Source organism: Thrips palmi, unplaced genomic scaffold, assembly GCF_012932325.1.
Source record: "Thrips palmi isolate BJ-2018 unplaced genomic scaffold, TpBJ-2018v1 HiC_scaffold_12, whole genome shotgun sequence".
NCBI classification, from domain to species: Eukaryota; Metazoa; Arthropoda; class Insecta; order Thysanoptera; family Thripidae; genus Thrips; species Thrips palmi.
This window is the reverse complement of record NW_023144623.1, coordinates 4,638,540-4,656,069: the sequence shown is the minus strand read 5'-3', so window position 1 is coordinate 4,656,069 and position 17,530 is coordinate 4,638,540. Positions and strand designations below refer to the sequence as shown.

The window sequence follows — 17,530 nt, the reverse complement described above, 5'->3', positions numbered from 1 at the left end:
GGACTCTTGGGATGCAGCATGTGTCGTGCATGTCACAGAAAAATTCGGAAAATCTAGCCACGCGACAGGCTCGAACGAAATGATATAGTAGAGGTGTTCCCTTTAGTTTCTAGTCTAACTTAGACCCAAACTCTTAAAAAAAATTGGACATTTTTGTTTTTTGCTATAATAAACTCACAACAAACCCGTATGCTCGTTTAACTCTTTTGTCTTTTTTTTTTTGAAATTTCATTGTATGGCTAGGGCATTAGGTCGCATGAACAATATTTCAGGCACTGACTCTTTGGTCAGTAAAAAAATGTTTTGTGTTTATTTTATTTTTTTCAACATTTCAGTTTAAAACATGGGCATTTTTAAAAACTAGGTCATCAAATGACGAGGATGCAGGAGTAAATGTGCAAAATCGCAGAGACGCTTCACCGGAAAGAGACAGAAACGAACTAAACGTCCGTCTTCATTTTCATTTCCGTTTCCCGTTTTGCAGCCATGGTGATGTTGCGGTGCATGTCGGCGTCGCGGCCGCCGCCTGTCATCCCCTTCAAGGTGCACCACCCCTGTGTCTTGCGGCTCGTCGTCCGGCTGCCTCCGTCCGGCCAAGCCGCCACCCTCTTCGTCGGCAGCCTCTCCACTGTTGGCTCCAAATAAAGCTTCGCTCGCTCTCTCTCTTTCAAACCGATTGCCTTTGTTCATTATTCAAATCCCTCTTTCACACATTTCTCCTCACAAATCGCCATTGCGTTCATGAATCGTGAAAAAAAGACACGCAGAAAACGCATTCTTGGAATGAATCAAAATCGATTGAGCTAAACTTCAGACTCGCAAGAGTACGCAGCATGCCTGGAGCATGCTTGGCATAACCTTCGCCTTTACCTGGAGCATGCCTGTGCCTGAGAATGTAAACTGTTAAGTAGAAAATTTTGAATACGTGCATAGGTGGGGCTTCGTCTCATGAAGAATTGGAGTCTCAGCGAAAATGTTAAAATTTTGCTGGGACTGAAAAAAAATTCGATTTGAGGTCGTTACCATGCTACAAGCTCCTCTCGTGTTTTTGAACATATTTGTTTAAGTCAATTTACGCGCATTTCACAACAAATTGTCGATTCATTAAAAGTATTCGGGTCCAACCAGACAAGCAAAATTAAATCGCCTTAAATTGAATCACCGATTATTTTTTTTTTTTTTCATTTTCCATTTTTCAGCCGTTGAATTTATGCTGACGTCGTTCGTCGAGCCGCCAGCTCCTCCCTCCTTCGAGGTGGACCGCCCCTGTGTCCTGAGGCTCACCGCCCGCCTGCCACGGTCCGGCCAGGGGCAGGGCCAGGTCCAGGTCGCCTCGCTTTTCATCGGCAGCCTCGCGGACCCGTGAACGGATGCCGACAGGAGCACTCCGTTTCCATCAGCAACCCGTCGGGCCTGTAAAGGGAACCCGGCAGGGGCACTCCCCTGAAAATAATAAAAACCTTGGCCATCGCACGAACCGATCACGTTGTCCATTATCCAAACCCTTTTCTCGCGAGCATGGTCGAGGAGGCTTGCGGGGCATGCCATGGCATGGGGGTTGGAAAGCAACTCACAGTGCAGGGTCACCTACAACGCGCCAAAATACCCAATCAATTTTTCAGCAACTGTGTGAACTACTCAAAATACTCAAAAATAAATACGTATCATTGAAACATGCCTCGATCGTTGTTTTGTCATTGAAACCCTCTTCACTCTCGCATGATCGAAGGGAGCTTGTGGAGCACAGCATGGAGGGCGGAACGCTACTACACTGGGATCTCGTCAGGTATTATAAAACAGTAAACGCCTGAAAGTGGGCAAAATGTGTGGTGAAACCCTGAAGGCGCGGGCCGGCAGGCTTATCCCGTCTGTCTCTCTCGCACCGTTACGGGACGCTCCACGAGTGCGAGAGAGACAGAGCGACGCAGTTCAGGGGTGGTCCCTTCCTCTGCCGCAGGTATTGACGTGGTGCTCAAGTCGCTGCTGGTGCAGGAGGTGTACCCCGAGGTGTTCACAGCGAGCCGCCCCTTCCTGGCGCAGCTCCGGCACCGCGGCACCGGCACCGCACTGGTTGTAGCGAGCGTCGCCGACCCCTCCTCCTGACGGCCCCCGCCCCTGGTCCGAGGGCCAGGCAGCGCGAGTGACGCGTCGCACCGATGACTTCCAACAGTGTGACAGCAGGCGCGACTAACAGTGTGACAGCCGCCGTGACCAACAGTGTGACAGCCGGCGTGACCAACAGTGTGACAAGCCGGCGTGACTAACAGTGTGACAGACGGCGTGACCAACAGTGTCACAGCCGGCGTGACTAACAGTGTGACAGCCGGCGTGACTAACAGTGTGACAGACGGCGTGACTAACAGTGTGACAGCCGGCGTGACTAACAGTGTGACAGCCGGCGTGACCGACAGCGTGACTCATGTCCGTGTTAGAGAGTGACACGTCACGTGACGGCCGCAGGCTGATTCCGAACAGCGTTGACGCCACTCTGTCTCTCTCGCACCCTGAAGGGACGCCGCCGTGAGTGCGAGAGAGACAGAGCGATGAAAGCACAGTTCAAATTCAGCCTGCAGTGGGTCGCAGTGCAGTAAAGAGGACACTTGTCAGCGCGGTCAGACTGTTTTTTGTTGTGTTTTTTTTTTCTACTTCCTTAATCCTCGCTACAATCTTCTGTCAATCACGAAATGTGTGGCATTATTCCGCACCTCATTTGTTGAAATATAAGTTCAAGTTTTCTCCCGCTGCCTCTATCCGACCCTTCGTGAGGCACCTTAGACTTCGTGGAAGATGGATTCCAGCTTACACGTCCCACACTGAGAATAAACTATTTTGGGCCTTACAAAGAAAAGTAGTTTGTAAAACAAAGTATTTTGAGCATACGTAAGCTTACAAAGAAAATACTTTGTAATTTACGAACTATTTCTTCGTATAACAAAGTATTTTAGTTTGTTATATGTATGCTCAAAATACTTCGTAAGGTTTTAAGAGTGCACCAGACAGCTGTGTGGAGTGGACTGATTCCCGCACGGTGCTTCGTCACTCTGTCTCTCTCACAGGACGCCCCGGTACGCCCCACGAGTGCGAGAGAGACAGAGCGACGTCAGCCCGATGCGGAATCCGTTGGCCGGTGTTCGAGATCGGGGTTGGCTCGGCGGAGAGATCGCGGCCTCCCCCCGGGGAGCGCCTGCGAGGTAGGCAACTTACGGGACCAGCGTGCACGGCAGCGCGGCGGGCTGGCCTACACTGCAAGGCGCTCTCAGCCCCTCTCTCCGCGCCATTCGCTGCTGCACTGTTTCCTGTGGGCGCAGGCGGCCTAAACTCGGGACACTTTTTGAGCTCCGGAGTCGCCAAAGAGGACTCGAACCGAGCGTGTGACCCCACCAATGGATCCCTCGTTCGGAGAGCAATCCATTGGTGGGGTCACACGTTCGGTTTGAGTCCCATACCGACTCTGGAGCTCAAAACGCGTCCGGGATTTTGACCGCCTCCACCGGTCCTCTGGCCCACTGTGCTGCTGTCTCTTCGGCCACCGAGTCGGACCGAAGTGAGCCGTGCAGAACCACAGCAGCGCCACTTACGCGACAAATCGGCGGGAGACAGGACATAAGAACGCCACCCCCCAAAAAATTGTACAAAGTAATCGCAAGTCGATAATGACGTGACATGAAGGAGCTGCATAGTTTTAGTAATCCTCTGAACAGAAAGATAGATCGATTGATCTCCAGGCTTACTGGCGATAACGAAAAAGCCCAACACGGGAGGCTATCTGGCGCCACGAGGGGACAGTTCCCGTGGAGCTGCCTTGCTTTTCAGTACCGAGGTGAGTGCCGGGATTTCACGCAAGCGTCGAGCTACGTTCGGCTCAAGAAAAACAGTCATTATTTGAAAGGGAGAAAACATCCAAGAATTTTGAAATTTGAAAGAAAAGGTGAACGTGGTTTGCGTGCCTTGAGGAGGTCTCTGTAGGGAGGGGTGGACAAAGACGGACTCCTCCCTACACTGCGAGGAAAATTGAAGGCTGGGGGATGATAGGCAAATCGCAGTACACGCCAACCCATAGCACGAGTACGCTGGTGGTTCACCCCTCGCTCTCTGCAAACGCATGTGTGTGCATATTTGAAAATGTGTGCCATGCACACACTCGCGTTTGCGGAGTGGCTTCACCGAAGGGCGCTGCGCCTCCTTGACCCGTTCTCGACTAAAATCGGTCAATGTGACGTCATCCTGACGTCATCCTGACGCATCGTCGTGCCATTCGTGTTCCACCCGGGCCAGGGCGCGATCCAGGTCCACAGCAGCCATGCAAGTGCTGTGCGCCGTTGGCGCCGTCGCCCTGGTGTGCCTGGCGCTGCTCCAGGCCGCCCAGGTGGAGTCCGCCAGTGTGTCCGGCCAGCGGCAGCTTCTCAAGGGGTCGCTGGTCGGGCGGCGCCGCCTGCCCCCGCCGCCCCCGCGCCGCGGCAACAGGCTCGGCGACGACGCCGTGACGACGCACTGGTACCCCACCCAGCTGCTGGACCACTACGACGTCACCAACGACGCCCGCTGGAGCCAGGTGAGCGATTCTGTCTCTCTCGCACCTGTGCGAGACTCCAGTGAGCCCCGTGACTGCGAGAGAGACGCACAGAGGGCCAGAAGACCGGTGGAGGCGGTCAAAGTTCTAGAAGAGTTTTGAGCTCTAGAGTCACTTAATGGGACTCGAACCTAACGTGTGACCCCACCAATGGATTGCTCTCCGAACGAGGAATCCATTGGTGGGGTTGAGTCCCATTTCGCGACTCTTGGGCTCAAAACGCGTCTAGAGTTTTGGCCGCCTCCTCCGGTCTTCTAGCCCCCTGTGAGACGGTGAGGCACGATGGTCGGAATGGCACTGCTGACGTCCGCCTGTGTTCAGCGCTACTTCGCCAACCCCAGCCTCTACGAGGAGGGCGGCCCCATCTTCATCTTCATCGAGGGCGAAGGTGAGGCCCAGTCGGGCTGGATCGCCGAAGGTGGCAGCTTCATGTACTCGCTGGCCGAGGAGTTGAAGGCCAAGATGTACGTGCTGGAGCACCGGTACTTTGGCAAGAGCAGGCCCTTCCCGTAAGTACTACACCGCTTTAGGCCAGAAGGCCGGAGTGGAGGCGGCCAAACCTCTAGACGCGTTTTGAGCTCCAGAGTCGCTAAATGGGTCTCAAACCGAACGTGTGACCCCACCAATGGGTTGCTCTCCGAACGAGGAGTCCATTGGTGGGGTCACACGTTTGATTCGAGTTCCATTTAGAGAAACCGGAGTTCGAAATTCGTTCAGAATTTTGGCCGCCTCCATAGGTCTTCTGGCCCACTGTGCGCTGACTGCCAGTGCTCGCAAGAAGAGTACGCATGGTCTGTTTCCCTAACGCCCCACCGGCCGCAACAGGAACATCACGACCGAGAACCTGCTGTGGCTCACCCCCGACCAGGCCATCGCCGACCTGGCGCGGTTCATCGAGTACCTCATCGACCAGGGCGAGATGAAGGAGGGCCAGAAGGTGGCCGTGTTCGGCGGCTCCTACCCGGGCAACCTGGCCGCCTGGTCCCGATACAAGTTCCCCCACCTCATCAACGCCGCCGTCGCCTCCAGCGCCCCCGTCCGCGCCAAGCTCAACTTCCCCGGTGAGGAGGCCGCCGGCCCGCCGCCAGCAGACTCATTCCGAGAGTCGCTTTCGTCGCTCTGTCTCTCTCGCACCTATACGGGACGCGGTCATGAGTGCGAGGAAGACAGAGCGACGAAAAACGACTCTCGGAATCAGTCTGCTGGCCAGCCAAGCCGTGTGGAGAAAAGGCGCTGAAAGTTCAATTTTTTCTCCCCCAGAATACATGGAGGTGGTGACCCGGTCCATCCGCAGCGTGGACGGCGACGAGTGCGCCGACAACGTGCAGAGGGGACTCGAGCGGCTGAGGAAGCTGGCCATGACCACGGACGGCCTCAAGCAGATCCAGAAGTGGTTCTAGTACGTCTCGGCCGTCTCGGCGATGCACGGTGGGCCAGAAGACCGGCCCAGGCGGCCTAAACTCTTGACGCGGTTTGAGCTCCAGAGTCGCTAAACAGCACTCGAACCAAACGTGTGACCCTACCAATGGATTCCTCGTTCGAGTGCTGTTTAGCGACTCTGGAGCTCAAAACCCATCCGGGATTTTGACCGCCTCCATCGGTCTTCTGACCCACTGTGCCATGCACACTGTGCAGGGGTTTGTTCGATAATCGAACCTGAAAATGAATTCACATGATTCATCATGATTCATCCTGTCCAACCCTGCTATTGTTTTCACACTCTCTGTTTGCGCAGCATGTGCGATCCCCTGGACACGAGCAACAAGCTGGACATGGACATGTTCTTCAACATCCTGTCCAACCCGTTCGCCACGGCGACGCAGTACAACCGCGACAACAGTGGGGCTAAGTACAGCATCAAGTCCCAGTGCAAATACATGAAGGACAAGAAGACGGACGACGACGCCGCGGCCGCGCTCGCCGACGTGTTCGTGGCCAGCCAGTACTTCATCATCGGCTGCATCGACTGGACCTACAAGGCCAACACCGAGAGCTTGAGGTCCATCGAGTACAAGGGCGCAGGTGCGTGGCGGCGTGGCGGCGTGTAGCGTGGAGACACTGGTGAAACTGAACTGGCACTGATCCAGTATGGGTGGGAACAGCCCCTAAGGCAAAAGGCCACACATTTTGCCTCAGTAAGTACACTGCAAATCCGGGAGCAAAGTATACTTGCCACAAAATTGGCAAGCCGCTTTGAGTGCCGAAAATTGGCAAAGCCCGACCCTGGCATACTCCACTCCCTTGCTAGCCAAATATTGGCAAGCTAATGAGGATTTCGGGCCAAAGCTTGCCAATTTTCGGCATTGAAATCGGCTTGCCAATTTTGTGGCGAGCAAACTTGCCACAGGGTTTACAGTGTAGGAGAGGGTGTTGAACGCGGTGATGATCCGTTGTCCTCCAGACCGCCAGTGGGTGTACATGACGTGCACCAGCTTCGGCTACTACCAGACGCCGGACGGTGACACCATCTTCCCCAAGGGATACTTCGGCCTCGACTACTTCCTTCAGCAGTGCACGGACGCCTTCGGCGAGAAGTACGTTTATTTATTTCCGTTTTCGCTAGGCATGTTTTTAACCTGACCTAACCTCACCTAACCTAACCTTAACAATCTAACCTAACCTTAACAACCCAACCTTACCTTAACAACCCAACCTAACCTCACCTAACCTAATCTAACCTTAACAACCTAACCTAACCTTAACAACCTAACCTAACCTTGACAACCTAACCTAACCTTAACAACCAAACACCTAACCTAAGCCTATCTACCTAAACGTAAACCTCACTGATGTTGCAACCCTCGGTACAGCTTCGCCGAAAAGCTGAACCAGAAGGGCGTGACGCGCACCAACGTCGTCTACGGCGCCCTCAAGCCCGACGTGGAGCACGTCATGTTCGTCAACGGCGAGATCGACCCCTGGCACGCGCTGGGCGTCGTGGAGCCCCTCAACGCCGAGTCCCCCGCCGTGCTCATCTCCAGTGAGTCCCGTCATTTCGTCACTCTGTCTCTCTCTCGCACCGGGGAACGGCACATAGAGAGAGACAGATGCACGGCCAGAAGACCGCCGCCAAAACTCCAGACGCGTTTCGAACTCCAGAGACGCTGAATGGAGCTCGAATGGAACGTGTGACCCCACCATTTGATCGCTCTTGGAGCGAGGAATCCATTGGTGGGGTCACACGTTCGGTTCGAGTCCTGTTTAGCGACTGTGGAGCTCAAAACGCGTCTAGAATTTTCGGCGTCTCGATCGGTATTCTGGCCCACTGAGTGCTGACCGCCGATGTCTTCCCCACAGCTACCTCCCACTGCTACGACATGTACCCCAACCAGTACGCGGACAGCGACGAGCTGAGGCAAGCCCGGGAGCGCATCCGCGAGTTCCTCATCGACGCCCTGTACGAGAGCCCCGACAGCGACAACCCCACCATCAGCCCCTGACCGCGCAGACCGCGCAGTGCGCGCAGCAAGAAACAAAAGCCAAACCCCCAATTCCGAGACAAGAGACTGTCGCTGCCGAGGCAGCATGTATTCATCGCAAAAATGTCACAAGTGTGCAACATCTGAATAAAAACAAGCTCACTCACACTAGCGACTCGTTCGCGCATTGCACCCCGACACTGTATCTATGACGCGAGCACTCCTTGGAACATAATCTCCCTGATTGGGTCCCTATCGCAAATCAAACAAGCTACCATTCTGCCACATGTCGTGCCCTACAATTGGGACCTTCGCAATTTACAATGATGTGCACTGCGTGCACGAGCTGGGGTAAAAAAGGTCATCCTCCAAAAAAAGGAGTTCCATTCGCTCCAAAAAGCCCGCCAAGATTCGCCCTGCCGACGTCACTGCGTTTCTGCGGGCGGGGAGGCTTGTTGCGCACAGTGTAGTGGCCGCCTGCCGTGCCAATTGCTATCAGGCAACAATTTGTCATGATAAACCCTCACTCAACGCGGCTCATCGGCTCTCAATCAGTTCGGTAGCGCCGTGCAAGGAACTAACACCTGTAAGAGGTGAGTCCCGAAATCCTGGCGCCTGGCGTCACGGGGGGGGGGGGGGGGGGGGGGGCACTGACTCTATTTTTTAAACGAAACTAAGACACGCTGTAAACTTTTTACGTGTACCCACGTATATCACGCACAGACCACTCTGTAAAAAAACGAATGGATTTAGCGTGGCACAACGGGTGATGTCACCACAAATATTTCTTCGTCCGCACCTTACGGATAATTTTGTTAAAGTTCGTTACGCACACGAAAACGATTGCATTGCGGGAAAAGTCACTAGTAGTACAAGCAAACTCCATCCGTAATTATATTTTCACGAATTGTCTGTATGACGGCTACATGTTGTCCGTCCGTAAGGAGTCTTGAGGACACCAAGGGGGCAACCTCTCGAGAAATCCTGCGTACCCTAGAGCTCTCGAAATCTCTGGAAATCCGAAATCTTCGGAAATCTTTCCCCAATAGGCAAAAAACAAGCAAATTTTACGCGGAAAATTACACGAAATATTGCGAAGAAGAAGTCTCTTCTCTGGTGTCCCCAATCATGAAAAGTGGATGCACCCTCGATTATGCCCAAAATAAGGGATTCTTGAACGCGTTGCAGCACGGGTCCAACATGCTCGCCCTCCAGGCAGCCGCGCTGCTGCTGCTGGGCGTGGCCCTGTGCCAGCCGGCCGCCGTGCCCGAGGACCTCAAGCAGTCCAGCGCCCAGGCGCCCGTCCTGGACGCCGTCAAGAACCGCTTCCAGTACCGCAGGCTGGGGTACCTGCCGCCGCCGCCGAGGCCCGGACGCATGCTCCGCGCCAGCCCCGTGGAGGAGCTGTACGTGGAGCAGATCCTGGACCACTTCACCGTCACGGACAAGAGGACCTGGCAGCAGGTGGGTGGCCGACGGAGGCGCAGCCAATAGGGCACCCGACCGGCGGATCCTGAGTCTGCCTGAGACAGTGGGGGCAAAGTAGCACTCTGCTGACTTCCAGGGGCAATGTGTTGTGTTTCGCCTCTACGTTCCGCGGGCTATCTGTCTGGGGGCTCTAGACGGGAAAGGGAGGGAAATATCCCATCCCTTCCCGCACTCTTAAAACCTTACGAAGTATTTTGAGCATTCATATAACAAACTAAAATACTTTGTTATACGAAGAAATAGTTCGTAAATTAGGAAGTATTTTCTTTGTAAGCTTACGTATGCTCAAAATACTTTGTTATACAAACTACTTTTCTTTGTAAGGCCCAAAATAGTTTGTAAGGTTTTCTCAGTGCGTTGGATCCTCCTTTGGGTCTTTGGCCCCCTGGCTAGCCTCCCGGATCGTGATAGATCTGAACGTGGTGTTCCAGCGCTACTTCAAGCGGACCGACATGTACGAGGACGGCGGCCCGGTCTTCATCTACATCGGCGGCGAGAGTCAGGAGGGCGCATCCCGCCTGGCGGACTTCGGCCTGTATTTGACCTACATGGCGCAGCTGCTCCGGGCCAAGACCTACTCCCTGGAGCACCGCTACTACGGCAAGAGCCACCCGCTCCCGTAAGACTTCCCTCACTGCCACGATCCAGGGTTTGAGAACCCCTTATCTGCACTCACCCACAGACCGACTGACAGACAGACAGACAGACAGACATACATACATACATACATACATACATACATACATACATACAATACATACATACATACATACATACATACAGATATATATCATACAGACAGACAGACACACACACACACACACACACACACCATGGTTCTAACACCTCGTTGATGGCATATGTCCGCAGAGACCTGACCACCGCCAGCCTGCAGTACCTGTCGGCCGACCAGGCCCTGGCCGACCTGGCCTACTTCATCGAGTTCCTCAAGAAGAGCGGCGAGATCGAGGACGGGCAGCCCGTGGCCGTGTTCGGCGGCTCGTACCCGGGCAACCTGGCGGCCTGGGCGCGCCAGAAGTACCCCCACCTCATCAAGACGGCCATCTCCTCCAGCGCCCCCGTGCACGCCAAGGCCGACTTCGTAGGTGCGCGACGATCCAGGGGTGGCCCCTCGGGTGGCCCACTGTGCCATTTTGTGTGCCGTGATTGTGGGAATGAACTGGCATGTGAAAGATTTCTGCAGTATTTGCCAGGTGGTTTCGTATTTGGAGGGTAGTTACAGGCTATTTTTGAAGCCTGATTGCGGAATGTGCCCATGTCTTGCAATAATGAATGTGGGTCCCCTCCTCGGCGATGATGGCTTTGCGACTGAAATCGTAGCAAAAACTTATCAACGATATAACTTATACGCCCAGTTGTGTACTGACTGCATTTTCCTACATTCCATTTATTTCCTTATTGCAGAGTACATGGAAGTGGTCGGTCGTTCCCTGAACAGAGTGGCAGGCGAGTTCTGCTTCAACAACATTAAGAAGGCCACGGACAGGGTCGTGGAGCTCCTCAAGACGACCGAGGGCTACGCCACTGTGAAGAAGGTCTTCCGGTAAGTCGGCCTGACCCCCTCATCCCTTCCACCCCGCCTCTGCTCCCCGTAAAGCGTGGACCCAGAAAAGGGGGGAAAGGGCCTTTGGCCCCTAGGCCTGTAAGTTAGGCAAATAGCAACACTGTGTCCCTGTCAGTGCGCAAAAGGTACTGCTGCCCCCTCCTGGATCCGCCACCGCCCCCGTGCCTCACGCCTGCCCCCTGCGTTGCCCGCAGCATGTCCACCGAGCTCAAGGACAAGCTGGACCTGGACGCCTTCTTCGAGACCCTGAGCAGCCCGTTCGCCGGCGCCGTCCAGTACAACCGCGACCACCCGCCGAAAAGCGTCTACAGCATCAAGTACATCTGCAGCTTCATGGCCGGAGACGACCTGACGCCGGACGAGGCCATGAGCAAGCTGTCCAAACTGGTGCTCGGCGAGCCCGCGGACCCCAACAAGACGTTCGACTGGTCCTACAAGTCCAGCATCAAGCAGTACCAGAGGACCGAGTACGTGCAGGACAAGTCAGGCGAATTCAGCTCGGGTGAGTACCTGAAGAAATTTTCCCTCGTTAAAGTTTTCTCTGAAATCATTGAGTGCCACTTTCGATATTGGGTCGTAGATCGCCAATGGATTTACCAGACGTGCACTGAGTTCGGATACTACCAGACCTTCTCCGGGAAGGACATCCCGTTCCCCTCCGGCTACAACGACATTCAGTACAGTTACCAGACTTGCAAGGATCTATTCGGGGATGAGTAAGCACACTTTTATTTAGAGCGTTTATTTTACCACGGAGCCTCTTGCTTGACAGAGTTGTCTGTTGAAAGTCCATCTCCATCCTTGAACCCCGAACCTTGAACCCTCATCGTTGAACCCTGAACCCTGAACCTTGAACCCCGAACCTAGAACCCTGAATCGTGAATCCTAAACCTTGAACCCCGAACCTTGAACCCTGAATCGTGAATCCTGAACCCTGAACCTCGAACCTTGAACCCTGAACCCTGAGCCATGAACCCTGAACCTTTAACCTGACGCGAGTCTCGGTGCACAGCTTCGACGAGAAACTCATCACCGGCGCGGTGGAGCGCTCGAACCTGGTGTTCGGTGACCGCTCGCCCGACGTCACCAACGTCCTGTACATCAACGGCAACGTCGACCCCTGGCACGCACTCGGCATCCTGCGCAACGTCAGCGCCACCAAGGCCCCGGCCTTCGTCGTGGACGGTCAGTCCAAGTTTTACCACATTTCTATTTTATTTGTTTTGTTTTTTCACCGAGTTGATGGCCTTGTTCTCCTCCTGCAGGCGGATCCCACTGCGCTGACATGGACTACCCGGACGACACTTCGGACTCCGACGAGATCAAGGCCGCCCACGAGATGGTGCACCAGTTCCTCCGCACCACCCTCTACGAGGTGCCCGACGGCCAGCCCGCCGACGGCTAGAGCAGGCTAGCGCGCCCACCCCTCCTGCCCGGCGGTCCAGCGAGTGGACTCGCAGCCGCCATCCCAGTGACGGATGTGACGTCAACCCCAGGCTGCGAGTTTGCACCCCTAACTGAACTTGAATGACAAATAAACCAAACAAAAGCGATGACGCCTTTTCATTTCATTCACTGCCCGCGGAGGTGATCGTGGCAGGTGTACGGCAATAGATCCACCCCCCTGGTAAAAGAACCGGGGGTGACTTTACCGCGGGATAAAACCACCGCCCTTGGCTGACTCCTGAGAAGGGGTGGTTTTATACCGAGGTAAAGTCACCCCCCTGCTGGTCCTGGGGAGTGGTTCTATCCCGTGGTAGAACCACCCCCCTAGCTGGCTCAGGGGGGTGCATCTATCACGGGATAAAACCACCCCCCAAAGACGGGGAGTTACTTTATCACGGGATGAAACCACCCCCAAATTTGCATATTTGACGGGTTTTAACAGCACTTCTCACCACACGATAAAACGAAAGCCTCACACTAATTAATTACTATGTAGTTTTTTCTGCGCGCCAATGCACGAAATTAAACATGCACTTCGTAACGCACGAATTTGTGCGCGACAAGAAACGATTTCGTGCGTGAATATGCAGAAAATCGTGCATTGTCGCGCACAAATTCGTGCGTTACGAAGTGCATGTTTAATTTCTTGCATCGGCGCGCAGAAAAACCTTCATAGTAGTAATTTGGTGTGTAGAATGCAAACAAAAAATCGCGAAGGTGTTTGCAATACAAAGCTGGTGAATATTACGTTTCCAAAGCACTTTCGTTTGCAAGCTTTCAAGTATGCGCCCCGATTTTGGGTGTACAATCTTCTGGAGACGGAAAAAAGCGTAAAGATGACCGGGACGCTCTCCCGTAAAATATGCGAAATATGGGGGGTTGTTTCATCACGAGATGAAATGACCCACCATTTTCAGGGGGGTGCTTTAATCACGGGATGAAACCACCCCCCGGTGGTTCTATCCCGTGATAAATGCACCCCTCTGAGCCAGCTAGGGGGGTGGTTCTACCACGGGATAAAACCACCCCCTACACGGATCAGGGGGGTGACTTCACCACGGGTTGAAACCACCCCCCTGAGGAATCAGCCTGGGGGGGTGGTTTTATCCCGTGGTAAAGTCACCCCCGGTGCTTTTTCCAGGGTGGGTGGATCTATAACCTCACACCGGCTTGCCCCGCCGCGGCCGCCCCGGCGCGATGGGTCCGCGTCGCTGCCAGAACACCTGGCGGCCCTTGAGGTAGCGCACGGCCTCCTCGGCCAGCCCGCGCACCTGCTGCCCCTTGAGTCCTGGAAGCGGGGAAAGGCACTCTCACTCTCGCACTCTCAGTCTTTGCTGCGCTGCTTCCTGCCTCGCTCTGTCTCTCCCGCACCCCGTGCCAACGCGCCATGCGTCTTTCGAACCTACGATAGCCACCCCATGAGTGCGAGAGAGACAGAGCGACGAGGCTTCGCACGGAAGACCGGTGGAGGCGGCCAAAATCCTAAACGCAGTTTGAGCTCCAGAGTCGCTAAATGGGGCTCGAACCGAGCGTGTGACCCCATCAATGAATTGCTCTCCGAACGAGGAATCCATTGGTGGGGTCACACGTTTAGTTCGAGTACTGTTTAGCGACTCTGGAGCTCATAACGCGTCTGGAGTTTTAGCCACGGATGCCGGTCCTCTGGCCCACTGTGGTCACTCACTGGGGTCGCGCGCGATCTGCTGCAGGAAGGCGGCGTCGCGGCCGAGCGAGGGCGGCAGCCTGTCCGTGCCGGGCCGCAGCGTGGCCACGGCGTCGAGGGGCTGCGGCCGGCCCGCGCCGCTGTCGCCGCTGCTGCCGTCGTGGCGCTTGGGGCGGCGCCGCGGCAGGTGCAGAGCGCGGCGCGGCGGCGACGACGGCCTGCTGCCGGCCGGGCTGGGCGACAGCACCATCAGCTTCTCGCGGAGGTGCTTGTTGCGGCCGTCGTGCGCGTTGGTCACGCTCAGGATGAGGGCGATCTGGCGCGCCTCCTCCTCCACCCCGCCGCACACCCCGGACGTCGCAGCCGCCCCGGCCGCCTCTGCCGCCACCCCCGGCACCCCCGGCAGCGACAGGGACGGCGTCGGCGACCGGCACGACGCGTCCGCGCACTGGTGCGCCGTGTTGCAGCTCTCGCAAATACCGGAAGCCTGTGGGACAGCATCACTCTACAAATTTTTTACAAACATTTTAAGCACAGAAGAGCACAGCGCAAGAACAACAACAACCGATTTGCTCCGTGTTTTAAGTGAAGTCAACACTGCTGACACTGCGTACCAGCGAACGCTCCTGCTCCTGGTCGGAGCCCTCGTCGCCCTGCGCCCACTGGTTGTTCCACGCCATGACGGTCTTGACGGCGTCGCCGGCCGGCCCCAGGACTCCGAGCGCGCCTATGGCGCCCATCCGCAGCTCGGCCTCCCTGCGCGCCGAGCCCAGGCTGCTGTCCTCGTCGGCCCAGACGCCGCCGCGGAGCAGCCGCTCGCACGACGACAGCGCGAAGTCCCTCGGCAGGCAGCCGATGATGTTCATGATGGCCTCCCTGGAGCGCTGGATGCCGGCGCGCAAGGCCGAGTTCTCGGGGCGCAGGCGGCTGCCGCGGTGGAACATGACCAGCGCCTTCTCGAAGTGCCCCATCGAGTACAGCGCGTGCGCCTTGTGCAGGAACGCTGCCAACACCGCCAGTTGCAACAACGAATGCTTGTGAAGAAGAGCACCGCACAGTGGGCCAGAAGACCGGTGGTGGCGGCCAAAACTCTAGACGCGTTTTGAGCTCCAGAGTCGCTGAACAAGACTCGAACCGGACGTGTGGCCCCACCAATGGATTCCTCGTTCGGAGAGCAGTCTATTGGTGGGGTCACAAGTTCGGTTCGAGCTCTGTTTAGCGACTGGAGCTCAAAAACGCCTCTAGAGCTTTGGCCGTCTCCGTCGGTCTTCTGGCCCACTGTGCACCGCCCTACACCCACCAGCGTTGTCAGTCGTGTCCAAGTCCAGGGCGTCCTCAGCGTCCAGCAGGGCGAGGCGGGGCTGGCCCAGCTCCTGGTAGCACTGGCTGCGCTCCAGCAGAGCCGCCTTGCTCACGGGGTCCAGGAGCAGCGCCTGGAACAGAGGCGAACAGAGGTTCAAAGATTTAATTCAAGGAATTTCGACACAAACCTTCTATCTTCGATGAACAAAATGAGTGAATCGGGGAATGGTCCCACACAGTGGGCCAGAAGACCGGCGCCGGCGGCCAAAACTCTAGACTCTAGACTCGAACAGGACGTATGAACCCAACGATGGATTCCTCGTTCGAAGAGCAATCCATTGGCGGGGTCACACGTTCGGTTCGAGTCCCACTCAGGGACTCTAAGGCTCAAAACGCGTCCGGGATTCTGACCGCCCCACTGTGCCCCACCTGCTCGGTGAGCTGCAGGGCGGCGCGCGGCTGGCCGGCCCGGCGGTGCGCGCGCGCCATGGCGGTGAGGCCCGAGGGCTGCGCGCAGGCGGGCAGGCTGAAGCCCCTGGCGGCGGCGAGGGCGCGGCGCTGCTGCTTGAGGCTCAGCTTGATGTCCTTCTCGCCCATGACGACGGCCGCGTTGCGCGTCTTGTCGGTGTACTGCTCCACGCCGCCCTCGCCGCAGCTCAGCAGCATGAGGCGTCGGCGGTGGCGGCGCTGGCGCAGGATGTTGCGCAGCAGGTCCTCGCGGCGCCGGGACCTCGCCGTCGACTCCCCGCCGGCCGCGCCGCCGCGTGTCGACGCCGACATGCCGGACACCGAGCCCGCGTCGCGGCGCCCGTCCTCCGCTGGAGAAGGACTCTCTGAGCGCGACCGCCACGACAAGGCCTCGGCGAACCCACTGCTCTTCGCTGTCTCTCTCGCTCCCTACGACACATGCCGTGAGCGCGAGAGAGACGGAGCGACGGGTGCGGGCAGCGGGTACTAACGTACCTGTACCTGTCGGCTCCGACTCCGCCGCGGGGGCCGCGCCGGCGGCGCCCTGGACCGAGCCCTGGCCAAGGCCCTGGCCACCTCGCTGCCGGTCGCTGTCCGAACCGCGGTCCGCGCCGCCGCTGCTCGCCACTTCGGACCCCGAGAAGGACGACTGGGTCTCTGCAAGCACCGCGTGATCAAGAGCTCCTCCGCCGCGTTCATTCAACCGCCCTTCAGACTGATTCCGAGAGTCGGTTTCGTCGCTCTGTCTCCCTCGTACCTATTTATAAGGGGGGCGCTTTGAGTGCGTAAGAGACAGAGCGACGAAAACGACTCCCGAAATATGTCGGCAGCCGCCTAGTTTCCACGCACCGTACAGCCGCAGTCGCATGAAGTTGGTGAGGATGTCCTTGTCCCTGCGCAGGCGCTCGATCTGCTTGGCCTCCTGCAGCTGCTGCAGCTGCTGGCGGCGGCGCTGGCGGTGAAGCTGCAGGTGCACGCGGCGCCGGATGCGCAGCGACCGCCGTGCCAGGTCGGCCAGCTTGCACTGCCCGATGTCCTTGACGCTCTCCTCGTCCTCATCGTCGGTGGCGTCCTGGAACGAAAGGACATGCCTAAGGGACCGCCTCCGTGCATCGCTGCCATCGCTCTGTGTCTCTCGCACTTGAGAGGCGCACAGTGGGCCAGAGTCCCATTTAGCGTCTCTGGAGCTCAGAACGCGTCCGGGACTTTGACCGCCTCTACCGGTCTTCCGGTCCACTGTGCGGAGTGCCGCAGCCGCCAAGGTCCGCGATGCGCTCACCTGCAGCGGGCTCTGCGGGGCCTCCTCCTCGTTCGTGGTCGCGTCCACCGTGATAACGGGGGCGCAGAGCATGGTGCCGAACTGACTGAGCCCCCGAGTGGCCCGAGTGGCTGGCAGGGCCAGGCAGGGCGAGCCTCCCCCTCCTGCCCTCTAGTGCCCCCAGGTGCCCCCAGGTGCCCCCTGGTGCCCCCTGGTGGGGCCCACGGGGTTACCCGGCCGCAGCCCGCAGCCCTGGCGGCCTGGCCAACTGATATTGAACCACGAAGAGGTTCATTTCACACATCGCACGCGGCCAGCGGCGCCGGCGGCC

At 56.9% G+C, this 17,530-nt stretch overlaps 2 protein-coding genes across 3 annotated transcripts; both read left to right on the top strand.

Annotated features, from left to right (window-relative positions):
• Nucleotides 1-3,724: 3,724 nt before the first annotated feature.
• On the top strand, nucleotides 3,725-8,160 carry LOC117640170 (putative serine protease K12H4.7). Of its 2 annotated transcripts, none has more exons than XM_034376452.1 (9): nucleotides 3,725-3,820; nucleotides 4,276-4,552; nucleotides 4,892-5,079; nucleotides 5,396-5,631; nucleotides 5,831-5,969; nucleotides 6,306-6,592; nucleotides 6,972-7,104; nucleotides 7,381-7,550; nucleotides 7,868-8,160. In XM_034376452.1, the coding sequence occupies exons 2-9, from the start codon at nucleotides 4,301-4,303 to the stop codon at nucleotides 8,008-8,010; spliced, it is 1,548 nt and encodes a 515-aa protein (XP_034232343.1). In that variant the 5' UTR covers nucleotides 3,725-3,820; nucleotides 4,276-4,300; the 3' UTR covers nucleotides 8,011-8,160. The 2 variants fall into 2 exon arrangements, with proteins under 2 accessions (XP_034232343.1, XP_034232344.1); XM_034376453.1 differs by lacking the exon at nucleotides 3,725-3,820 and adding an exon at nucleotides 3,825-3,928.
• Nucleotides 8,161-8,494: 334 nt separating this feature from the next.
• LOC117640169 (putative serine protease K12H4.7) lies at nucleotides 8,495-12,615 on the top strand. The gene is made up of 9 exons (XM_034376451.1): nucleotides 8,495-8,582; nucleotides 9,178-9,453; nucleotides 9,909-10,096; nucleotides 10,348-10,583; nucleotides 10,903-11,041; nucleotides 11,257-11,564; nucleotides 11,643-11,778; nucleotides 12,075-12,247; nucleotides 12,328-12,615. The coding sequence occupies exons 2-9, from the start codon at nucleotides 9,190-9,192 to the stop codon at nucleotides 12,465-12,467; spliced, it is 1,584 nt and encodes a 527-aa protein (XP_034232342.1). The 5' UTR covers nucleotides 8,495-8,582; nucleotides 9,178-9,189; the 3' UTR covers nucleotides 12,468-12,615.
• The last annotated feature ends 4,915 nt before the right edge of the window (nucleotides 12,616-17,530 follow it).